General features: G+C 43.8%; 2 protein-coding genes across 15 annotated transcripts in view; one reads left to right on the top strand and one right to left on the bottom strand.

Annotated features, from left to right (window-relative positions):
- Ate1 (arginyltransferase 1) overlaps window positions 1–15,047 on the bottom strand; it is a 116,033-nt gene extending 100,986 nt beyond the window's left edge. For 8 of the 14 annotated variants that reach the window (XM_048455134.3, XM_048455136.3, XM_087908379.1 and 5 more), the window contains exons 1-3: window positions 14,915–15,047; window positions 10,704–10,767; window positions 8,133–8,195 (exon numbers count right to left, since the gene is read on the bottom strand). In XM_048455134.3, the coding sequence (XP_048311091.3) occupies window positions 8,133–8,195; window positions 10,704–10,767; window positions 14,915–14,999 (212 nt within the window). In that variant the 5' untranslated portion in view covers window positions 15,000–15,047. Of the gene's footprint in view, window positions 1–8,132; window positions 8,196–10,703; window positions 10,768–14,399; window positions 14,566–14,914 lie in introns of those variants that run through there. The other 6 variants (XM_048455147.3, XM_048455146.3, XM_048455148.3 and 3 more) reach the window with 4 other exon arrangements.
- On the top strand, window positions 14,998–16,136 carry LOC125413598 (uncharacterized). Its single transcript, XM_085693191.2, has 2 exons — window positions 14,998–15,210; window positions 15,989–16,136. Exons 1-2 carry the CDS (start codon window positions 14,998–15,000, stop codon window positions 16,088–16,090), a joined length of 315 nt encoding a protein of 104 aa, XP_085549317.1. The 3' UTR covers window positions 16,091–16,136.
- The last annotated feature ends 1,164 nt before the right edge of the window (window positions 16,137–17,300 follow it).

Genomic DNA, 17,300 nt, shown 5'->3' with positions numbered 1-17,300 from the left:
TAGTTAAGAGATTTTAAGAAAAGGAAGAAGGAAGAAAGAAGATGAGGAAGAGGGAAAAAAAGCACATAAACCAGAGGAAAAAGAGAAGGCAAGAAATATTGGAAGGTAGGGAACAGATTTATAAATAGTTAACTGACTGAGGTAATCAAAATTGAATCCTAACTCAACAATGAAAAACCCAGTAAGGTATTTAATTTCTTCTCTATCAGTGGTTCTCAACCTGTGGGTTGCAATCCCTTTGGGAGTCAAATGGCCCCTTCCCAAGGATCACCTAAGACCATCAGAAAACACAGACATTTACATTATGATTCACAACAGTAGCAAGGAAAATCATTTTATGGTTGGGGTCAGCACAGCATGAGGAACCGTATTAAAAAGTGCCAGAGCGTTAGGAAGGGTGAGACCACTGCTCTTTCTTATCCCTAACAATCCAGCTACTGCAGACATGTGCTACATCTGAAAGTCTAAGCGAAGCTGCATCTACAATTAGGAGGACACCTTCGAAATCTGTTTTCAAGACAGTCCCACGTCAGACCTTCTTCTCAACCGCATAGAGTTGATTCCTCACACAGTGCAGCTTTTAGAGAAGAGCAAAGCACAGAGTCTTCTGCATGTCACATATCCTTATGATGTAGGACGCCCCTGTATGCTGTGAATATGTTTTATTATCATTGGTTAATAAAGAAGCTGCTTTAGCCTATGGCGGGAAAACCAAACTGAATCAGGGAGAAAGAAGCCAGAGTTGGCCAGGCGGTGGTGGTGCACGCCTTTAATCCCAGCACTCGGGAGACAGGGACAGGTGGATCTTTGTGAGTTCAAGACCAGCCTGGTCTACAAGAGCTAGTTCCAGGACAGGCTCCAAAGCTGCAGAGAAACTGTCTCGAAAAACCAAAAAACAAAACAAAACAAAACAAAAAAAAAACAAAGGCAGAGTTGTGGGAGACACAAGTAGCTGCCAAAAGAGCAAGATGTGAGGTAACGAGTCACAAGTCTTGTGGTAAAATATAGACTAACAGAAATGGGTTAATTTAAGTTGTAAGAGTTAATTAATAACAAGCTTAAGTAATAGGCCAAACAGTATGTAATTAATATTAAGTCTCTGAGTGGTTATTTTTAAAGTGGCTGTGGCACCAGGCAGAATGAGAAACCTCCAGTTAAACACTTAAATCAGGGAGCAGAAAGAAGTCTACATACTGAATGCTGACAACCCCATCTAACCCCTGACCACCAGCATTGCATGTTTTCTCTCAAAAAAGTGATCAGACCTAAAAATATTTACTTCACAGAATCTCCAACACAATAGCCAAGCCAAAGCAATTTACCTAAAAGCTACAGAAAAAAAAAATGACCCATTCTTTGGATGTATAACATTTTTACTAGGACACTGAAAAACTGGAATCACTAGACTCTTGGTCTCTCCTACAAAAATGGGTGTCAAACAAACTGCAAAAAGAACAGACTATACAAGAAGAAAAGCTTGGAAATTTCTTTGGAAAAAAATCTCTTACTTTTCTAAATTTTTTTGTTTTGTTTTTCGAGACAGGGTTTCTCTGCAGTTTTGGAGTCTGTCCTGGAACTAGTTCTTGTAGACCAGACTGGCCTTGAATTTAGAGATCCATCTGCCTCTGCCTCCCAAGTGCTGGAGGTGTGCGCTACCACCCCGGCTCTAAAATTTTTACAACTACAGCAGCAACACTATCCCCTCCCAAAAAAGACAAGGGAAAAAACTGTTTTCAGTAGTAAAGGCTGATAGTAAAAATTGTAAAGAGAGTTTAAAATGGGGGGGGGGGACAACTTCTCAAAAGATTCAATTAAAAAAAAGATGAAAAACTGAAAAGGAAAAATGAGAGAATTTTTGGAATACATTGCAGTCTGCTGTGTCCTAGCACCTTTCTCTCTAAGCTCCAGAATATGGGAACTCCCTTTCTCCCAAGCAAGGCTTCCTGCTCTCTATCTGCCCTTATATGGAGGACGTCCCTGGGCCTGGAGGACTGACTTTATCTAAAAGCAGTCTCTAAACCAGATGCCTGACTCATCTTTAGCTTGCCCCGTGGCACAGATCTCTGCTAAGACGACTTGTGCTAGGAGTTCTGCAATAGGACCCTCCCTTCACGTTCTAAGTCTTGTGATAAGAGTGTGCCACTTAATGCAAATCAGCACTTATCCCCACACTCCCCAACCCTATATATTCCTTATACTCTAAAATAAAGTTGAGCTGATTCACTGAAGTCTGTCTCTCCTGTGTGTGTGTGTGTGTGTGTGTGTGTGTGTGTGTGTGTGTGTGTGTGTTGTGAGGCCCACAGTTGGAAGCCTGTTCTACCTTGATTGGAAGTCAGAATTTGAGCTTATTTTTGCTCTCTCAAAGTTGTTGACAACAGGTGTGGCTACAAACAAGAGATTCTGACCTAGGGTGTGGTTAATTAGTATTTTGAGTGTAGAGGTGGATCTACCCCACCTGGACCAAAGGTCAGAGAATTTAAGTTTATTCCTTATACCATGCTAATGAAGTCTGTTGCCCCCCCCCTTTGGAGTGAAGTATACAAGCGTGTGAAAAATAAACAAGGTGAATCAGTTACTCACTGAACATCCCTCCTGATGTTGTTCTGTTTCTGTTTCTTATTTCTCTTATATCTCTGTTCATTTTGCTTAACAATTCTAATGCTCACGTTCCTACCCTGGAATGTTCAAATTTTGTCAAAGCTGTTTTTCGACTATGTTGTGTGTGTTCTCTTATACATGAATGCTAGCTTTTAAGCCTTCGATAGGCATGCTATAATCCATATAACTACATAGGTTAGGTATCAAGAAACAGATTACAGAGGAAAGAAAAGGGTCCCTGGTGCGGGAGAATTATCTGTATTCTGTCAACCATATTTTAATAAAACGCTGATTGGCCAGGCAGGCAGTATAGGCGGGAAAGCCAGACAGGAAGTAGAGGTGGAGCAAAGAGACTGGGAGTATTCTGGAAGTAGAAACTCTCTCACCACTCCTGCGCAGAACACCGAAGAGGCAACATGTAAGCTGTCACACTGAGAAAGGTACTGAGCCCATGTGGCTAACATAGATCAGAATAATGGGTTAAGATAAGTTATAAGAACTAATAAATAGCCTGACCTAATGGGCCAATCAGTTTATAACCTGATGTAGACTCTGTGTTATTTTCTTTGTTGCTTGCTGGCTGTTGGGGTACTGGGAGGGACAGTAACCCCAACAAGCCTGCCCCCTCATGTTACAGGTCCCCTCAGAAAAGAGAAATAGAATATATACTTATGGAGAGACAGTGGGGATACTGGAATAGGATTAAGTGGGGAAGAGGGTGGATAATAAGGTTAAGAGAGGGAATGTGGGGGGAACAACTAACATTAAGGTCATATGGAAAACTACTCTAGAAGTTTCCTAAATATATTAATATATTTACATATATTTATATATATTTATAGAGATAGTTAGATAAATCGATAGACAAATAGACAGACAGATAGATAGATGGACAAAAGAAATAAAAATAATGGAAGAGACAAAGTCTCAGTCATCTTTTGCCACCAACCAGAACATCCAACGCCAGGGAGTGGGTTACATCCAGTTGAGTCATTGACCAAACATGCTCCACAGAAGCCCACAAACATCCCAGGCTATTGCCAAGGCTATTGGTTGCTCTCCATAAACTAATGCTAAGGCCTCTTTGCTGAAGACAACACTTACATATCTCACTGAACACAGAGAAGTCAAGCTGGTGCCTACCTAGAGCCTTCACACCTACTGACTAGTGTTCATGGTTCTGGAAAGTACTCTGCACGCTACCAGAGGAGAAAGGTAACCATCAACCCAACTACAAACCCTGTAACCTACAACAGTGACCTGCCTGCAAGCTATGCCGGTGAAACTGTGGCACAAACACTGTGGGAGTAACCAACCACTCTCTGCTTGGCTAGAAGACCCACTCCATGAGATGGAATGCCTGACACTGCTCATGTGGTCATGAATCTTAGACTGGATAGGTCATGGGCTAAGGGAAAATCAAATACTTTTGTTCTGTTAAAAGAACATATCAATAAACTGACTCCTAACAACATTCTGCTATCCCCATAAATCAGTGTCACAGTCAGCCATCATCAGAGAAGCTTCCTCTTGTAATATATATGATAGACTAGCATAGAGACTCTCCCAGTGGTATGTCAGAAGAGCGACCAGCAGGTGGCACTTGAGCTTCAGGAGTTCAGCCCACCAGGAAGCAAGGCTCTGTGAGTGAATCTCAGACAGGCAAGGTCCCAAGAGCTTTGGCTTCCGAATGTCTCTTACTACTGCTGTGCCTTTTTAAACGTTTGCCATTGCCATTTTCTTCTGGTATCTAGCATGGTGTGAATGGGTGTGGAAGGATTCCCATTGCCTTTAATGTTATGTGACTATCTCATAGAAATATCCCATTTTACTGGGCATTTTTACCTGTGGATCATTATGAAGATGAATTCATCTTAAGCTGTACTGTTTAACTGAAGTAATGAGTTTATACAATAATAGAATACAAAATAGAATTTTGACAATTAAGAATTTCTAACAAATATAGTAATGGATTATGATAGAGATTAGTTTAGTGGGAAAATTAATATAAGCAAAGGTAGGATCCCCGCCCCGATAAAGCAGGAACTGGAGAGGATAGAAAATAGGAACAAGGAAGTATCACAGGGTTCGGACTTCTGTGCTTCACTTGAGGAGCTGTATAGACTATGGGTTAGGTTAATGACTAAGGAAAACAACTGAGTCTCAAGAATTAGGCTAGCTCAAGCTCTTTCTGATGTTGGGAAATGTGTTCACGGGTTTCAGTGCGCATCACAGCTGAGACAAAGCTTTAAACAACCCACTTCATGCAACTAGAAAACAAAGAATTGGATGGTTAGTTAAGATAATTGGGCAGAACTCTAAAATATAAAAAAATGAAACGAGTAACCTAGTTTTCTGGCAATTATAAAACTACTGCCTATATGAACAGTTATGGCAGAAAAGGTCCTGCCTGGTCTGTGAGAAGTTTAAAAGAAGAATGTTTAACTGAGTGTGGGTTTCTCAGAAAATGTATAAAGATATGATTAAGAAATATACTGGGAGCCGGGTGATGGTGGCGCATGCCTTTAATCCCAGCACTCAGGGAGGCAGAAACAGGCCAATCTTTTCAAGTTCAAGGCCATCTTAGTCTACAGAGTGAGTTTCAGGATAGCCAGAGATACACAGAGAAACCCTGTTATCAAAAAGACAAACAAACAAACAAAAAAAGAAAGAAAGAAATGTATTAGGATGGGCTTGTTCCAGAAAAATGTGTTTGCTGTGATTATTAGTAACTGTGAAACTTTTTAGTTATGGGAAAAATTCTCCTCTCTGAAATGGACTTGCTATGGGGAATATAAAAACAGTGCGTGAAAAACAAAGAAACAAGAAAAGAAGCTTTCATTCCTCAGGAAAGCAGTCTGTGTGCTTTTCTCACCAACTCCAAATCTCACTTCCAGTCACTGTGACCTGCAGAAGGCCAAACTCTCTAAGACCCACAATTGGACAATGTGCAGAGACTGAGAAATTTGGGGACACTTAGTCCTAAATAGGAAGTCTTTATTAAACCCCTCCCCTGAGGGCTCAGGAACTATGCCAAAAAGGAGGCAGAAAGAATCTAAGAGCCAAAGGGGATGTATGATTCCAAGGAAACAGTGTCTTCTAAATATAACAGGACTAATACACACATGAATTCACAGACTGTGGCAGCACCCGCCAGACCTGCACAGGTTCAAGCCACACAAAGTCTGTGGGGTATTGCTATGACAGGCCTGACCACGTTATTTTGGAACTGTGGTCAAGGAAAGTCACTGAGTGTTCAATGCTTGGTTGAGCTGTTCTGTAGGAGCTGGAAGAATGTTGAGGGCAATGCAGAAGATGGAAGCCTGACTTGTGACGTTCCAGAGGGAAGTTTAAAGACTCTGTCAGGGCCATTTGTTATTTTGATTTAAGATTCTGTGGTTCTTGACAGTCGGAGTTACTGCACACCTTTAATCCCAGCACTCGGGAGGCAGAGGCAGGCAGATCTCTGTGAGTTTGAGGCCAGCCTGGTCTGCAGAGCAAGCTCCAGGACTAGGACTGCACAAAGAAACCCTGTCTCAAAGAAAGAGGAGGGGGAAGAGAAAAAATTCTGTGGTTCTGGTTTGCTGAGGCTGAAGAATCAGCTGTGATTGACAAGACACCAGGACTGCTGAAGTGAAGCCTTTGCTCTGCTGGGACACCCACTGCTGGTCAGCCAGTGCTGAGATATTAGAGATGACTGACAAAAGCATCGCTGAGGTCAGATCTGAAGCGTTTCATGAGAGTCAGTTCACAAGCTGTGTTACAGAGGCAGCCAAGGTTGTACCTCACACTGGGCCAAATTTGGTAGTGTGAAAGTCATCCAGGTGGTACTGGTTTTGAAGGCACAAAGAGGTCATGAAGAACAGCTGAGGCTTGGCACTGTGAAAGGCCAGAAGGGGTGAAGGAACAGCCTCAGAGGCAGCTAAAGACTCAGGACTGAAGGGGTCATGCAGAAAAGCGGAGGCTTGCTTGGCACCATGAAGAGAGTTTAGCAGAAGCTATTAGAGAAAGTGCAGGCTAGTTGCAGCAGAAGATGCCAGCATTTTGGAGAAGCCAGTACCATGGGATCATCAGCAAGAACAGCAGCAGCAGTGGAGTGGAGTCTGCCGGCGCCTAGAAGATAAGTCGTGTGTACTGTAGAGGGCAGACCCTGAGAAGTGACCCAAGTCCTTTAGAGGAGCCCAGAAGGCTGTGAACAAATCACAGATACTGCTCATTGAGTCACTTACACTTTTGGAGGCTGGTTTTGCTTTGTTCAGATAGTGACTGTGCACTGGTTTTTCCCTCTTCAAGAATGGACTTAATCTTTTTTTTTTTTTTATTTTACAAGAACCCACAGTTGAGAGGCTAAACTTTAAAAGAGAGAGAGAGAGAGCTCAGGTATTTACAGAGAATTTGGATTTTAATGTATAATCTTGGGAAGAATAAGAAAGAAAGGTTGTGGCTTAAAAGTAATGTGTTTGTGTGTCAAGTTGTCAAGAGGTCACTTGTGCTGGATAGTCTTATGTAAACTCGATACAAGCTAGAGTTGTCTGAATGGAGGGAGCCTCAATTGAGAAAATGCTTCCATAAGATCCAGCTGTAGGGCATTGCCTTAATTAGTGATTGATGGAAGAGGTGTCAACCTATTGTAGGTGGCACCATCCCTGGGCTGGTAGTCCTGGTTTCTGTAAGAAAGCAGGCTGGGCAAGCCATGGGGAACAAGCCAGTAAGCAGCACCCCTCCATGACCTCTGCATCAGTTCCTGCCTCTGGGTCCCATCACTGCTTCATTTCCTGTTCTGATTTCCTCCATTGACAGACTGTGATTTGTAAGTAGAAACCAAATAAACCCTGTTCTCCCCAGCTTGCTTTTGGTCATGGTGTTTCATTGTAGCAATAGAAACCCTTACTAAAACAGGGTCCCAGCACCCAGAAGGAAGAGTGAACATGAACTCCCACCCGAACCGAGAAGCTATGTGCAACTGACACCCACTTTCAAAGAAAAAATTAGTTTACTTTTTTTCATTAAAAAAAAAGGAAAACGAACAAACAAAAAAGCTAGCCAGGCAGTGGTGGCACACACTGGGGAGGCAGAGACAGGAGGATCTCTACGAGTTTGAGGCCAGTCTAGTCAACGAGTGAGTTCTGAACAGGCTTCAAAGTTACGAGTACCCTGGGGTGGGAGGGGGGGCTAGACTCTGCCAGACAGCGGTGGTGCACATCTTTAAACCCAGCACTTGGGAGGCAGAGGCAGGCAAATCCTGAGGCCAGCCTAGTCCAGTTCCAGGACAGCCGGGGCTACACAGAGAAATCCTGTCTTGAAAAATAAAAGTAATTTCCACTAGCTAACAAAGTATTTTTTCATATCATCTTTATATCAGGACTAACTAAACAATATAAGAATCCACTTATCAATATGTGGATTTCAAATCAATACATAGAAAAGACAATTTATTTACTTTCCTTATAATGTCTAACTAAAGCAGAAACAGTATTTTAAAATCCTAAGATTCTACTTTAAATACACACAATCTTTGTGCTGTAGATCCTTACCTTATTGTGTACTGAGGACAGCATGTTTTATTCATGACAGGTTTATACAGATATTTCCCACTTCTAAAATTATAAAAAACAGTTTGTTAATTTCTTATATACTTTTCACACGTACCAAAATAGATTAGAAAAACTCTAAGATAAGGGTAAAATCTAATCAACAGCATGAAAAACCAACTTTTCCTTTCCTAGACCTCAACAGATGCACCAATTCACATCAGTACCTTCAACTCCTTCAGTGTCTCCATCTGCTACTCTATCAGTACCAGAGACAGTAATAAACCTGTGCGTGACGGGGCTGGAGCATTGACTCAGTGGCTATGGGCATGTACCGTTTTTCCTGAGGACCTGAGTTCAGTTCCCAGCACTCAAAACCCCATTCCTTCAGCTCCAGAGGCCCCAATACTCATGTACATGGCACCATACAGGTACATACTCATACACACAATTTTAAAAACAAAACTCTTTTTAAAATTAAAAAAAAAATGTCCATGATGTTGTTAGACAGATGGACCTTCCTCACGGTCACACACACACACACACACACACACACACACACACACACACACACACCCCACACGCACATACGAGCTTAAAGTACCACTTAAGCCTCATTTATAGGCACTGTAGACCTGTTAGTAGAACCACAAATTCATTTCTCAGGTCAGGAACCTGAGAGTCCTTTTAGACTATTGTTACCTTATTGTATACTAAGGACATCATGTCTCAAACTCACCTCCACAACCTATCAAAGATTTCTACTTGCTAAATATATCTTACATTTGTCCTCTCCTTCCTGCCTCCAGGAGTGCCCTCTCAAATACCTCTCTGACTTATAAATGAACCTTTCTAAAAAAAAAAATTTCCTCACATTGCTCTCATATAAAACCCCTGAATGGCTCCTTCTTACCTTAACGGGATCCTTATGACATCATCTAAAATCCTACAACATCTGACTTCCATCTACATTTTGAGACTCATATTAAATTTAATGGATGTCAACATTTTAATTGGCATGCTCAGTTTCCACTTTAGAAAATACTGGCATTTAGTACTTAATGCTTCATATTGCTTACATTTACATAAGAAACATTCCTAAAAGTTACTTAGAAATAGTTATCCAGTCACCTTTAACCTCAGTACTCAGGAAGCAGACCCAGGTCTACATACAGAGTTCTAGACCAGTCAGGGGTACATAGTAACAACTATCTCAAAAAAACAAAACAAAACAAAACAAAAACTACCAAGAAAACACAATGTGTGAACAATTACAGAATCAATTAACCAACTGTGTGTGTGTGCCTATGTGTGTCAATCTTGGATCGGTGAGATAGCTCCGTTGATGAAGGCATTTGCTGCCTAGACTGAAGACCTGCTCTGCTCCCCAGAACCCACATAGAAGGAAAGAATAACCTCCCACAGGTAGTCCTCTGACCTCCATAGACATTGCAGCACACAGAAGCCAAAACTCAAACACAAGGAAACATTTTTTAAAAATGAATTTTTTAAAAGGCAATCTAGGAAAGATGGCTCAGTAATAAAAGCCCTGCCTGTGTAAGCATAAGGTTGGAGTACAGCGCCCCAAAACCAGGCAGCCATCTATACTGCTGGCTTGCAGGAAGCACAGACAGGGATCCCTGGAACAAGGCTGGCTAGACCAACTAGTCAAAATGGCACTAACTCTGGAGTTAAAGAGAGACCCTGCTACAATACATAAGGTGATGAGCAATCAAGAGGAACATCTCAAGTCAGCTACTACACACAGATACACCATACAACATAAAGAAACAGAAAGAAGTGACTCTAGAAAACAATCAAAACTCAGGAAGAAGCCAGCAAAACAGGTCATCAGGTAAAGACGCTTGCTGCCAACCACGCACAAGCTCACGGGTTCGTGCATATTCTCTCTCTCTCTCTCTCTCTCACACACACACACACATACACACAGACACACACACACACAAAGTAATAAGATCTTTTGAAAGCAATTTAAACGAATGCCATGTACCATCAAAAAATTATATTAATTTTTGGTTTTGGTTTTCTTTGAGAGGGTCTCACCATGTAGCCCCGGCTGGCCTGGGCTAGTCGCAAACTTACAGATATCCACCTACCTCTGCTTCCCAGTGCTGGAATTACAGGCATGACATACCACAGTCAGCAGAAAAATTAGTATTAATTTTGTAAGATGATAAAGGTATGGTAGATAAATTAAAAGAAAAACCATTTCCCCTTACCTTAGCTTTACCAATATGCTTTCTACAATAATTAGTATGTAATCTGCTGTCAAATATTTTGCAAAGGACAGACAGCATAGAGAATTAGTGAAAGACTAGAATAATTCCAGTAACTGTCAGTTACTAATAAGCACACAAGGTTGGTTATAATGTATTTGGCTTTATGCATCATTTTTACCTTTCCAAATAAATTTCTGAGAACAAAGTACACAAAAAAATAATAAACATTTTCTTAAACTTTCTTACAACCTCAGATAACTGAAGGTGATTTCATTGTGCAGTTGTAAGACGCAACTGAACAATAGCGAAAAGAATCAGTGTTAAAGAGCTTTACCTTCTCCATCCTCGGTCTATGAGATCCTGATAATCCTGTACTGTCAAAGAGTGTGCCCACATGCCTGAAAAAGTAAGTACCACATTAATTCCAGAACTCTGCATTGTCCTATTGTCTTCTTTTTAAAATTCTAAGTGCTCAAAAAGAAAAAGAAAAAGAAATTAGGCCAGGCGTGCTAATGCACACCTTTAATTTCAGTACTCCAGAGGCAGAGGCAGATGGATCTCTGTGGATCTCTGTGCATTCCAAGCCAGCCAGGGCTAGTAAGGCCCTATGTAAAAAATTAATAAAAATAAAAATGGCAAATTTAGACTAAAATTCTAAAACATTCATATTGGAGTAATAAAAAGTTTATACATACTTCATACTGAATATAATACAGACAACACAAAAGGAAATAAGATATATTATTCTAAGATAAGAGGAGTGACACAGACCTGTAATCCCAGAACTTAGTGAGTAAAGGCAGGTGGAGGTAGGTGGATAAGACAGGCTAAGACTAGCCTCAACTATATAATAAATTTGAAGACAGTCGGGGTAATATAAGACCTTTGGTCCAAAAAAAGTCAGGTGTAGTGGCATGTGCCTTTGACCCAGCACTCAAAGAGGCAGAGGCAGTTAGATCTCTGAGTTCAAGGCCAGCCTTGGTTACTTGGCTAAACAGGGATGCATAAGAGAAACCCTGTCTCAAAACAAACAAACCAACAAAATCTACTCGAACTAAAGAATCAAATACATCAAAAGTGATTCAAATTTATTGGAAGATTAATAAATAGTATCTATGACATAAATCTAGATTTTCATTGGAATTAGGACTTCATCACACAAACTTTCATTAATAACTCCAATGAGTTAACAGACTGGCTCACCTATTTGAGAGTTGTCATTTGTTTTCTTTCTGTTACTGTGATAAATACCGTGACCAAATGTAGTTTGGGGCGGAAAGGGTTTATTCACCTCACAGTTTAGAACACATCCTGACGGGAGGTCTGGCAGGAACTGGAGGGAGGAAACTAGAGGCAATGCCCAAGGCAGGAACCTACAGGCAGATACTCGAGGCAGGAATCTGGAGGCAGGAACTGAAGCAGACAGCATGGAAGAATCTCTGCTTGCTGGCTTGCTTTCCACAGCTTGCTTAGAGTGCTTTCTTGTAAACCCTAGTACCGCCTGCCCAGAGGTGGCATCAGTCACTGAGAGCTTGGCCCTCCTACATCAATCACTAATCAAGAAAATGCTACAACAGACTTGCCTACAGGCCAATCTGAGGGAGCCTTTTTCTCAGTTGAGGCTTCTTCTTCCCAGATGACTCTAACATACGTCAAGGTGACAAAACTAACAGTTCTAATTATTGATATGCATAATATGTACAGCACAGGCTTCAACAATAAAACTAGAGAAAACTGTTGTGAGATTTTGTTTGTGCTCTGACAAATAAAGCTTGCCTGGAGATCAGAGGGTGGACCTAGCCACTAGTTAACCACAGAGGTCTGGAGGTCTGTAGAGACGAGAGAGCAAATGATTAAGGCAGAGTGTAGACGTGATCAGAGCCCTGTTTGCTCTGCGTCAGAGAGGTAAGAAGTGACTGTGTCTGGCCCTTTACTTCTCTGATCTTTCAGCTTTTATTCCACTATCTGACTCTGGGTTTTAATTAGTAAGACTAATAAGGATCGCATTTCATCTGGCATCTAACTCTGGGGCACAAACTCATGAAAAAGCTGCTTGCCTGTGGCTTTGTAGCCACCAGTACAGGCCAGAGCTGCACATGGCCAGAGTCACCGCCTAAGGACTAGTTTTCTTTCTTTCTCGCTCGCTCTCTCTCTCTCTCTCTTTTTTTTTCCCCAAGACCTCTGAGCAAGTCTGAGATTTTTCTGTTGCAGCCTCTCTGCAGCAAACTCACAGGCACTTGGACTCCAAACACTGAAGTAGACAGGGTTAGCCCCTCACCACCAGCCAGCTCCATCTTTAGGCTCGTCCTACTGTACGTGCCTCTTCCCATGATCCCCAGTATGTCAGAGTTCAATAGAAAGGTGAGTAAACCAGCGCTTCCTTGTTTCAGTTCCTGCCCCCAAGTTCCTGCCTCGGGGCACCTGCCTCTACTTCCTGTCCTGCCCTCCCTTCATGAGGGATTGAAAAGTGGATTATGAAATGAACCCTGTCCTCTTCCCAACATGCATTTGGTCACGGTGTTCATCACAACAACAGGAGATCAATGAACAATAACTTTCAAAGGGTAGTCACTCGCTAATACCAACTTGCTAACCATCTGAAGCTCACAAGAATCCTGAGTTTGCGGCCACTCAGATCTGCAATAGAATATCAGTCATCCAACAGAAGGGTGCCCTACAGTGGATATTAAAACCGAAACGTTAAAAACTCACAGTTATTTCTCTACATGAAAAGACTTTTCCTCCACAAATCTTCAAACACAAAACATTTATAGTGGACAAATTTCTCTTATCCAATTCTCTGTCACTCAAAGGCACCACTGTCACTATCTGATGTACTGCTCTTTGGGACTTATTCCTCCCAGCTGTCACTGGGAGGAAAAGAACATCTGTATCCTGTTTATTTTATTTAACCCTATGCTGTAAGCATTTTTCCACTTAACGGTTCTTCACAATGGTACTTATAATGATTGTGTAACTGTCTACTTAAGACCACAGCTTGCCTAATAAACACTTCTTTTGATTGTTTTTCAAGACAGGGTTTTTCTGTGTAGCTCTGACTGTTCTGGAACTCGCTTTGTAGACCAAGATGGCCTTAGATACAGCTGCTTCTGCCTCCCAGACTAAAGGCAAGTGTCACCATGCCCAGCTACCTAATAAACACATTTAATGAATCTGTAAACCAGTACATCATACTCGGCCAAATCACTAACAGTCTTTGAAACTGCACAAACGTCCAACCTGAATTTTTATTTTCACAGTTATCTTGTTTTCCACCTGTTGAATTTGTCAATCATGACACATCAGACAGTATGATGTTCAGCTAACAAACAAATCTTAAGGTATCTGAATCCTAGCCAGGCGGTGGTGGCACATGCCTTTAATCCCAGCACTTGAGAGGCAGAGGCAGGCTGTGAGTTCGAGGCCAGCCTGGTCTACAGAGTGAGTTCCAGGACAGCCAGGGCTACATAGAGAAACCCTGTCTCGAAAAAACAAAAGGAAGGAAGGAGGGAGGGAAATAAGAGAGGAAACAGGGAAGGAAGGAAACATGAATCCTGACAGAACACCGTGTGTTAATTTTGTTGTGGTCCTAAAGGTAGGTTGACAGAAAGACTTGGTATGAACTACAGATAAAAGAATATCAAGCAGATGGGGACAATCAGTCTAGAGACACTGTTTTCTAGGATGTTCTCCCAGACACTCTTATCCAAGGATGACAGTGCGCAGGTGTTCACGCACACGCCCCTCCACACAGACAGCGGGGGGCCCCGGCTGTCCAGCACCCACCGCGGGGGTGCAGGGCAGCGGTCAGCTCTTAGGAGACCCCAATCTCCTTCCTCCTTTCCCTCTCGCACAGACCAGCAGCTGTTCGTGGACGGCAGCGAGGGCGGGCGGAGCACCCCCGGGGTTCTTCCCGATGCTCCACATGCAGCGAGTGCCCAAGTCCCTCAAGCGTCACCACCCAGACCCCCCACCCCACCCCAAAGCCGTGGCTGCCGGCTTCCCACGCCCGCCGGCCCGGCTCGCTCACCGTTGGAGACACTGCACGCAACATTCTTGCAATAGCCACACTGGAACAAGGTCTGGCTCTCAAAATACTCTACGAGGCTGAAAGTAGGCGCGCTCCAGGAAGCCATCGCTACGGCCCCCGCCGGCTCAGAGCCACCCAGCCCAACGCAGCCGCCGCCACCGCCTCCACCACCCCACAATGCAGCGCGCGCGCCTCCGAAGACCGCGCGAAGCCACTCGGGAGCTCGCGGGCCGGAAAAACCTGGCAACACGCGTGACTGACGCCGCCCGCGCCATATTGACTGAGGGCAGCCTTCCGCTATTTCCGTTCCTCCTCTGTGAGGGGCGGCTATCACCGGTGAGGGCGAGGTGGGAAGACCCAGCCGGGCAGGAGGCGGCAGGCTGGGCAGAGACTAATGAGCCCGGGAAGCTGGAGTCGGGTGACCAACGGCCTTAACCCCCCGCCAGGGACCCGCCGGGACGTGGCGAGGGCCTGGCGGGAGGCGGTTACGGCCACCCGGACGGCGGGACACTCACCACACGACGTCTTGCCCTCCCTGGACGCGCAGTAGCCGCAGTGGTAGCCGGCCTTCAGGCCCTTGTATTCCACCACCGAGGCCATGGCCGCCGCGGCGGGCTCAAGGGCCGGCCACGCCTCTCTGCGCCAGGCAGGGGCCGACCTCGACGGGGCGCGGGGGCCCCCGGCGGGAGGGCCGAGAGCGCGGCGGATTCCGGGTTCGGGACTCCCCGCCGGATCCCAGGACGGGCCTGCGGACGCCGGCCTAGGTCGCAGGGGTGCGCCTCGGAGTCCCGTGTTCGTGCCCAGCCTTTTGGTTAGTTGCTCAATCAACATTCCTGATCGCTTACGCGAGTTATCAGCCAGTTTTGCGGATAGGGAAATTGAGGCTCCAGGTTGTGATCGACCCAGCCACTAACCGCAGGACTCCGGTTGGAAGTCAGTTACCCTGTCACGAAGGCTGCGCCAGGCCACCTGTAAGGGATGAGCCGGAGTCCTTCCCAAACCAGCTGGCTTAAATGGTAGAGGTAGAAGAGCATAAACATCCCAGGGCAGCGAGGGAGCTACTTGGCTAATGATGAAGTGCCACCTATTTTTTAAAGGGAAGGTAGAAAGCCGGGTGGTGATTTATGCACAAAATCTTTAAATATCACCGAGAAAGAACGTTTAACTCTATAAAAGGTCAAACATTTATATAGGCTGAATTTATCCCATGGGTCTCCAATTTACGATCAGTTTTAAAGAGCCAAACATTTATATAGGCTGAATTTATCCCATGGGTCTCCAATTTGCGATCAGTTTTAAAGAGTATGTTTTAGGGGATGAGAGCATGAGGCAGAGTATAACTATGCATACATACTTCTGCCAAGGGAATGCACCTTAGCCTTTCCCTCTGGGTGCAACAGTTTAGTCCGTGGCACCGTAATTTCTATAGGCAGCTATAACGTTAATAATACCTTTAGGCAACCATAACGTTAATAATACCTTTGTGCAGTGTCGAGAAAGTAAAATCATGAAACATCTTTGAAAAATTATGTTTGCGCCTGTCCAACCTGCAAATAGCAGATATATGTCCCCCCTTCATCCCTTGCCAGAGAAAGCCTGAAGGCATTGGACCCGCTGAAACCCGACTGGTAGACCGTCCTGAGCTACCGTATGTGGTGCTGGGAGCCAAGCCCTGCGTCTTCTGCCTCTGAGCCCTATCTCTCCTGCCCGTGAATAAACTATTTTTTCGACTGTTAATGGAGTTCAGGATGGCCTAGAACCCTGGACGCCCCTGCCCCAGGGTCCACTGTGCAGGTGTGCACCCCATGCACCTGCAGTTAAATGTATATTAAATATATAAACTTAAGTAAATTTTAATATTTTTGACCTTAGGACCTAAGGTTGTTTGTGCTGGCGATGTGTCTAATTAAGGTTGAAAGTTCATGACCTGGTGACTGGTGATTGCTGAGCATCAGTTTGTGGCTCATACAGTTGTTTAAGAACCAAAAAGGTGACCTTGCAGTACATTGCCAGGCTGCTCCTAGAGAAGCTCTGATTTGAATAAAAGCCAGGATGTGTGGAGTGACCCTAAAAGGGCAGAATGCCATACTGCACAGAAGGTAGGGAGAAAGGCTTTTTAATCTTTTCTTGAACAGCAACCCCCCCATCCCACACCCCAGAAAGGAAGTCATATTTTTAAAAAAAAAATTTTTTTAATTTATGTATAGGCATGCATGTGTGTGTACGTGTGTGTGTGTGTGTGTGTGTGTGTGTATACACATACTACTTCATATCTGATGCCAAAAGAATCCACAAGAGGGCATCGGACCCCCTGGAACTGGAATTACAGGCTGGAAATTGATCCCAGGGTCCCTGCCAGAACAAGTGCTCTTACCTAGGGAGCCATCTCTCTAGCCCTTAGTTTCAGTTTTGTTTTTCCTTTTGAGATGGTGTCTCACTGTGTAGTCCTGGCTATCCTGTAACTCACTGTGTAGGCCACCAGACTAGACTCAAACTCAGAGAGCTCTACCGGTTTCTCCTTCTAAAGTGCTACAAGCAAAGGTGTGCCCCACCATGCCCAGTACTGGCTTCACTTTTTAAAATTTCAGTTATCCATAGCTAGTCACTGTCCAAAATTATACAATATTCCAATATGTCCAAAAATATATACTATTCTAAAATAAACAACTCGGAAGTTTCAAGTTGGGTGTGTCATTCTGAGTCAGGTGATGAAATTGGTTCATGTCCCAGCCTGGCCTGCCTAGCATAGGAAGTATCTACCCCGCAATTCCATGCTCTATATGCCACCACCTACCATCATTTTAATAGCCATCTCTATTATTGGGTTGACTGTCACTGTACTGCAAACCCCATGTTCAAATAGCCTTTATTTACCTACTGACGTCACAGCATAAGGATAGT

This window comes from Myodes glareolus, chromosome 7 (genome assembly GCF_982192425.1).
Source record: "Myodes glareolus chromosome 7, mMyoGla1.1, whole genome shotgun sequence".
Taxonomy (NCBI): Eukaryota; Metazoa; Chordata; class Mammalia; order Rodentia; family Cricetidae; genus Myodes; species Myodes glareolus.
Note: the sequence above shows the minus strand (reverse complement) of the source record. Positions and strands in the feature narration are given on the sequence as shown.

Bases quoted from the DNA above. Each gene is read 5' to 3' on its own strand.
- LOC125413598 (XM_085693191.2), top strand. From the start codon at position 14,998: ATGGCCGCCGCGGCGGGCTCAAGGGCCGGCCACGCCTCTCTGCGCCAG. The intron at 15,211-15,988 runs GTTAGTTGCTCA...ATCCCTTGCCAG, and splicing joins TGTTCGTGCCCAGCCTTTTG to AGAAAGCCTGAAGGCATTGG.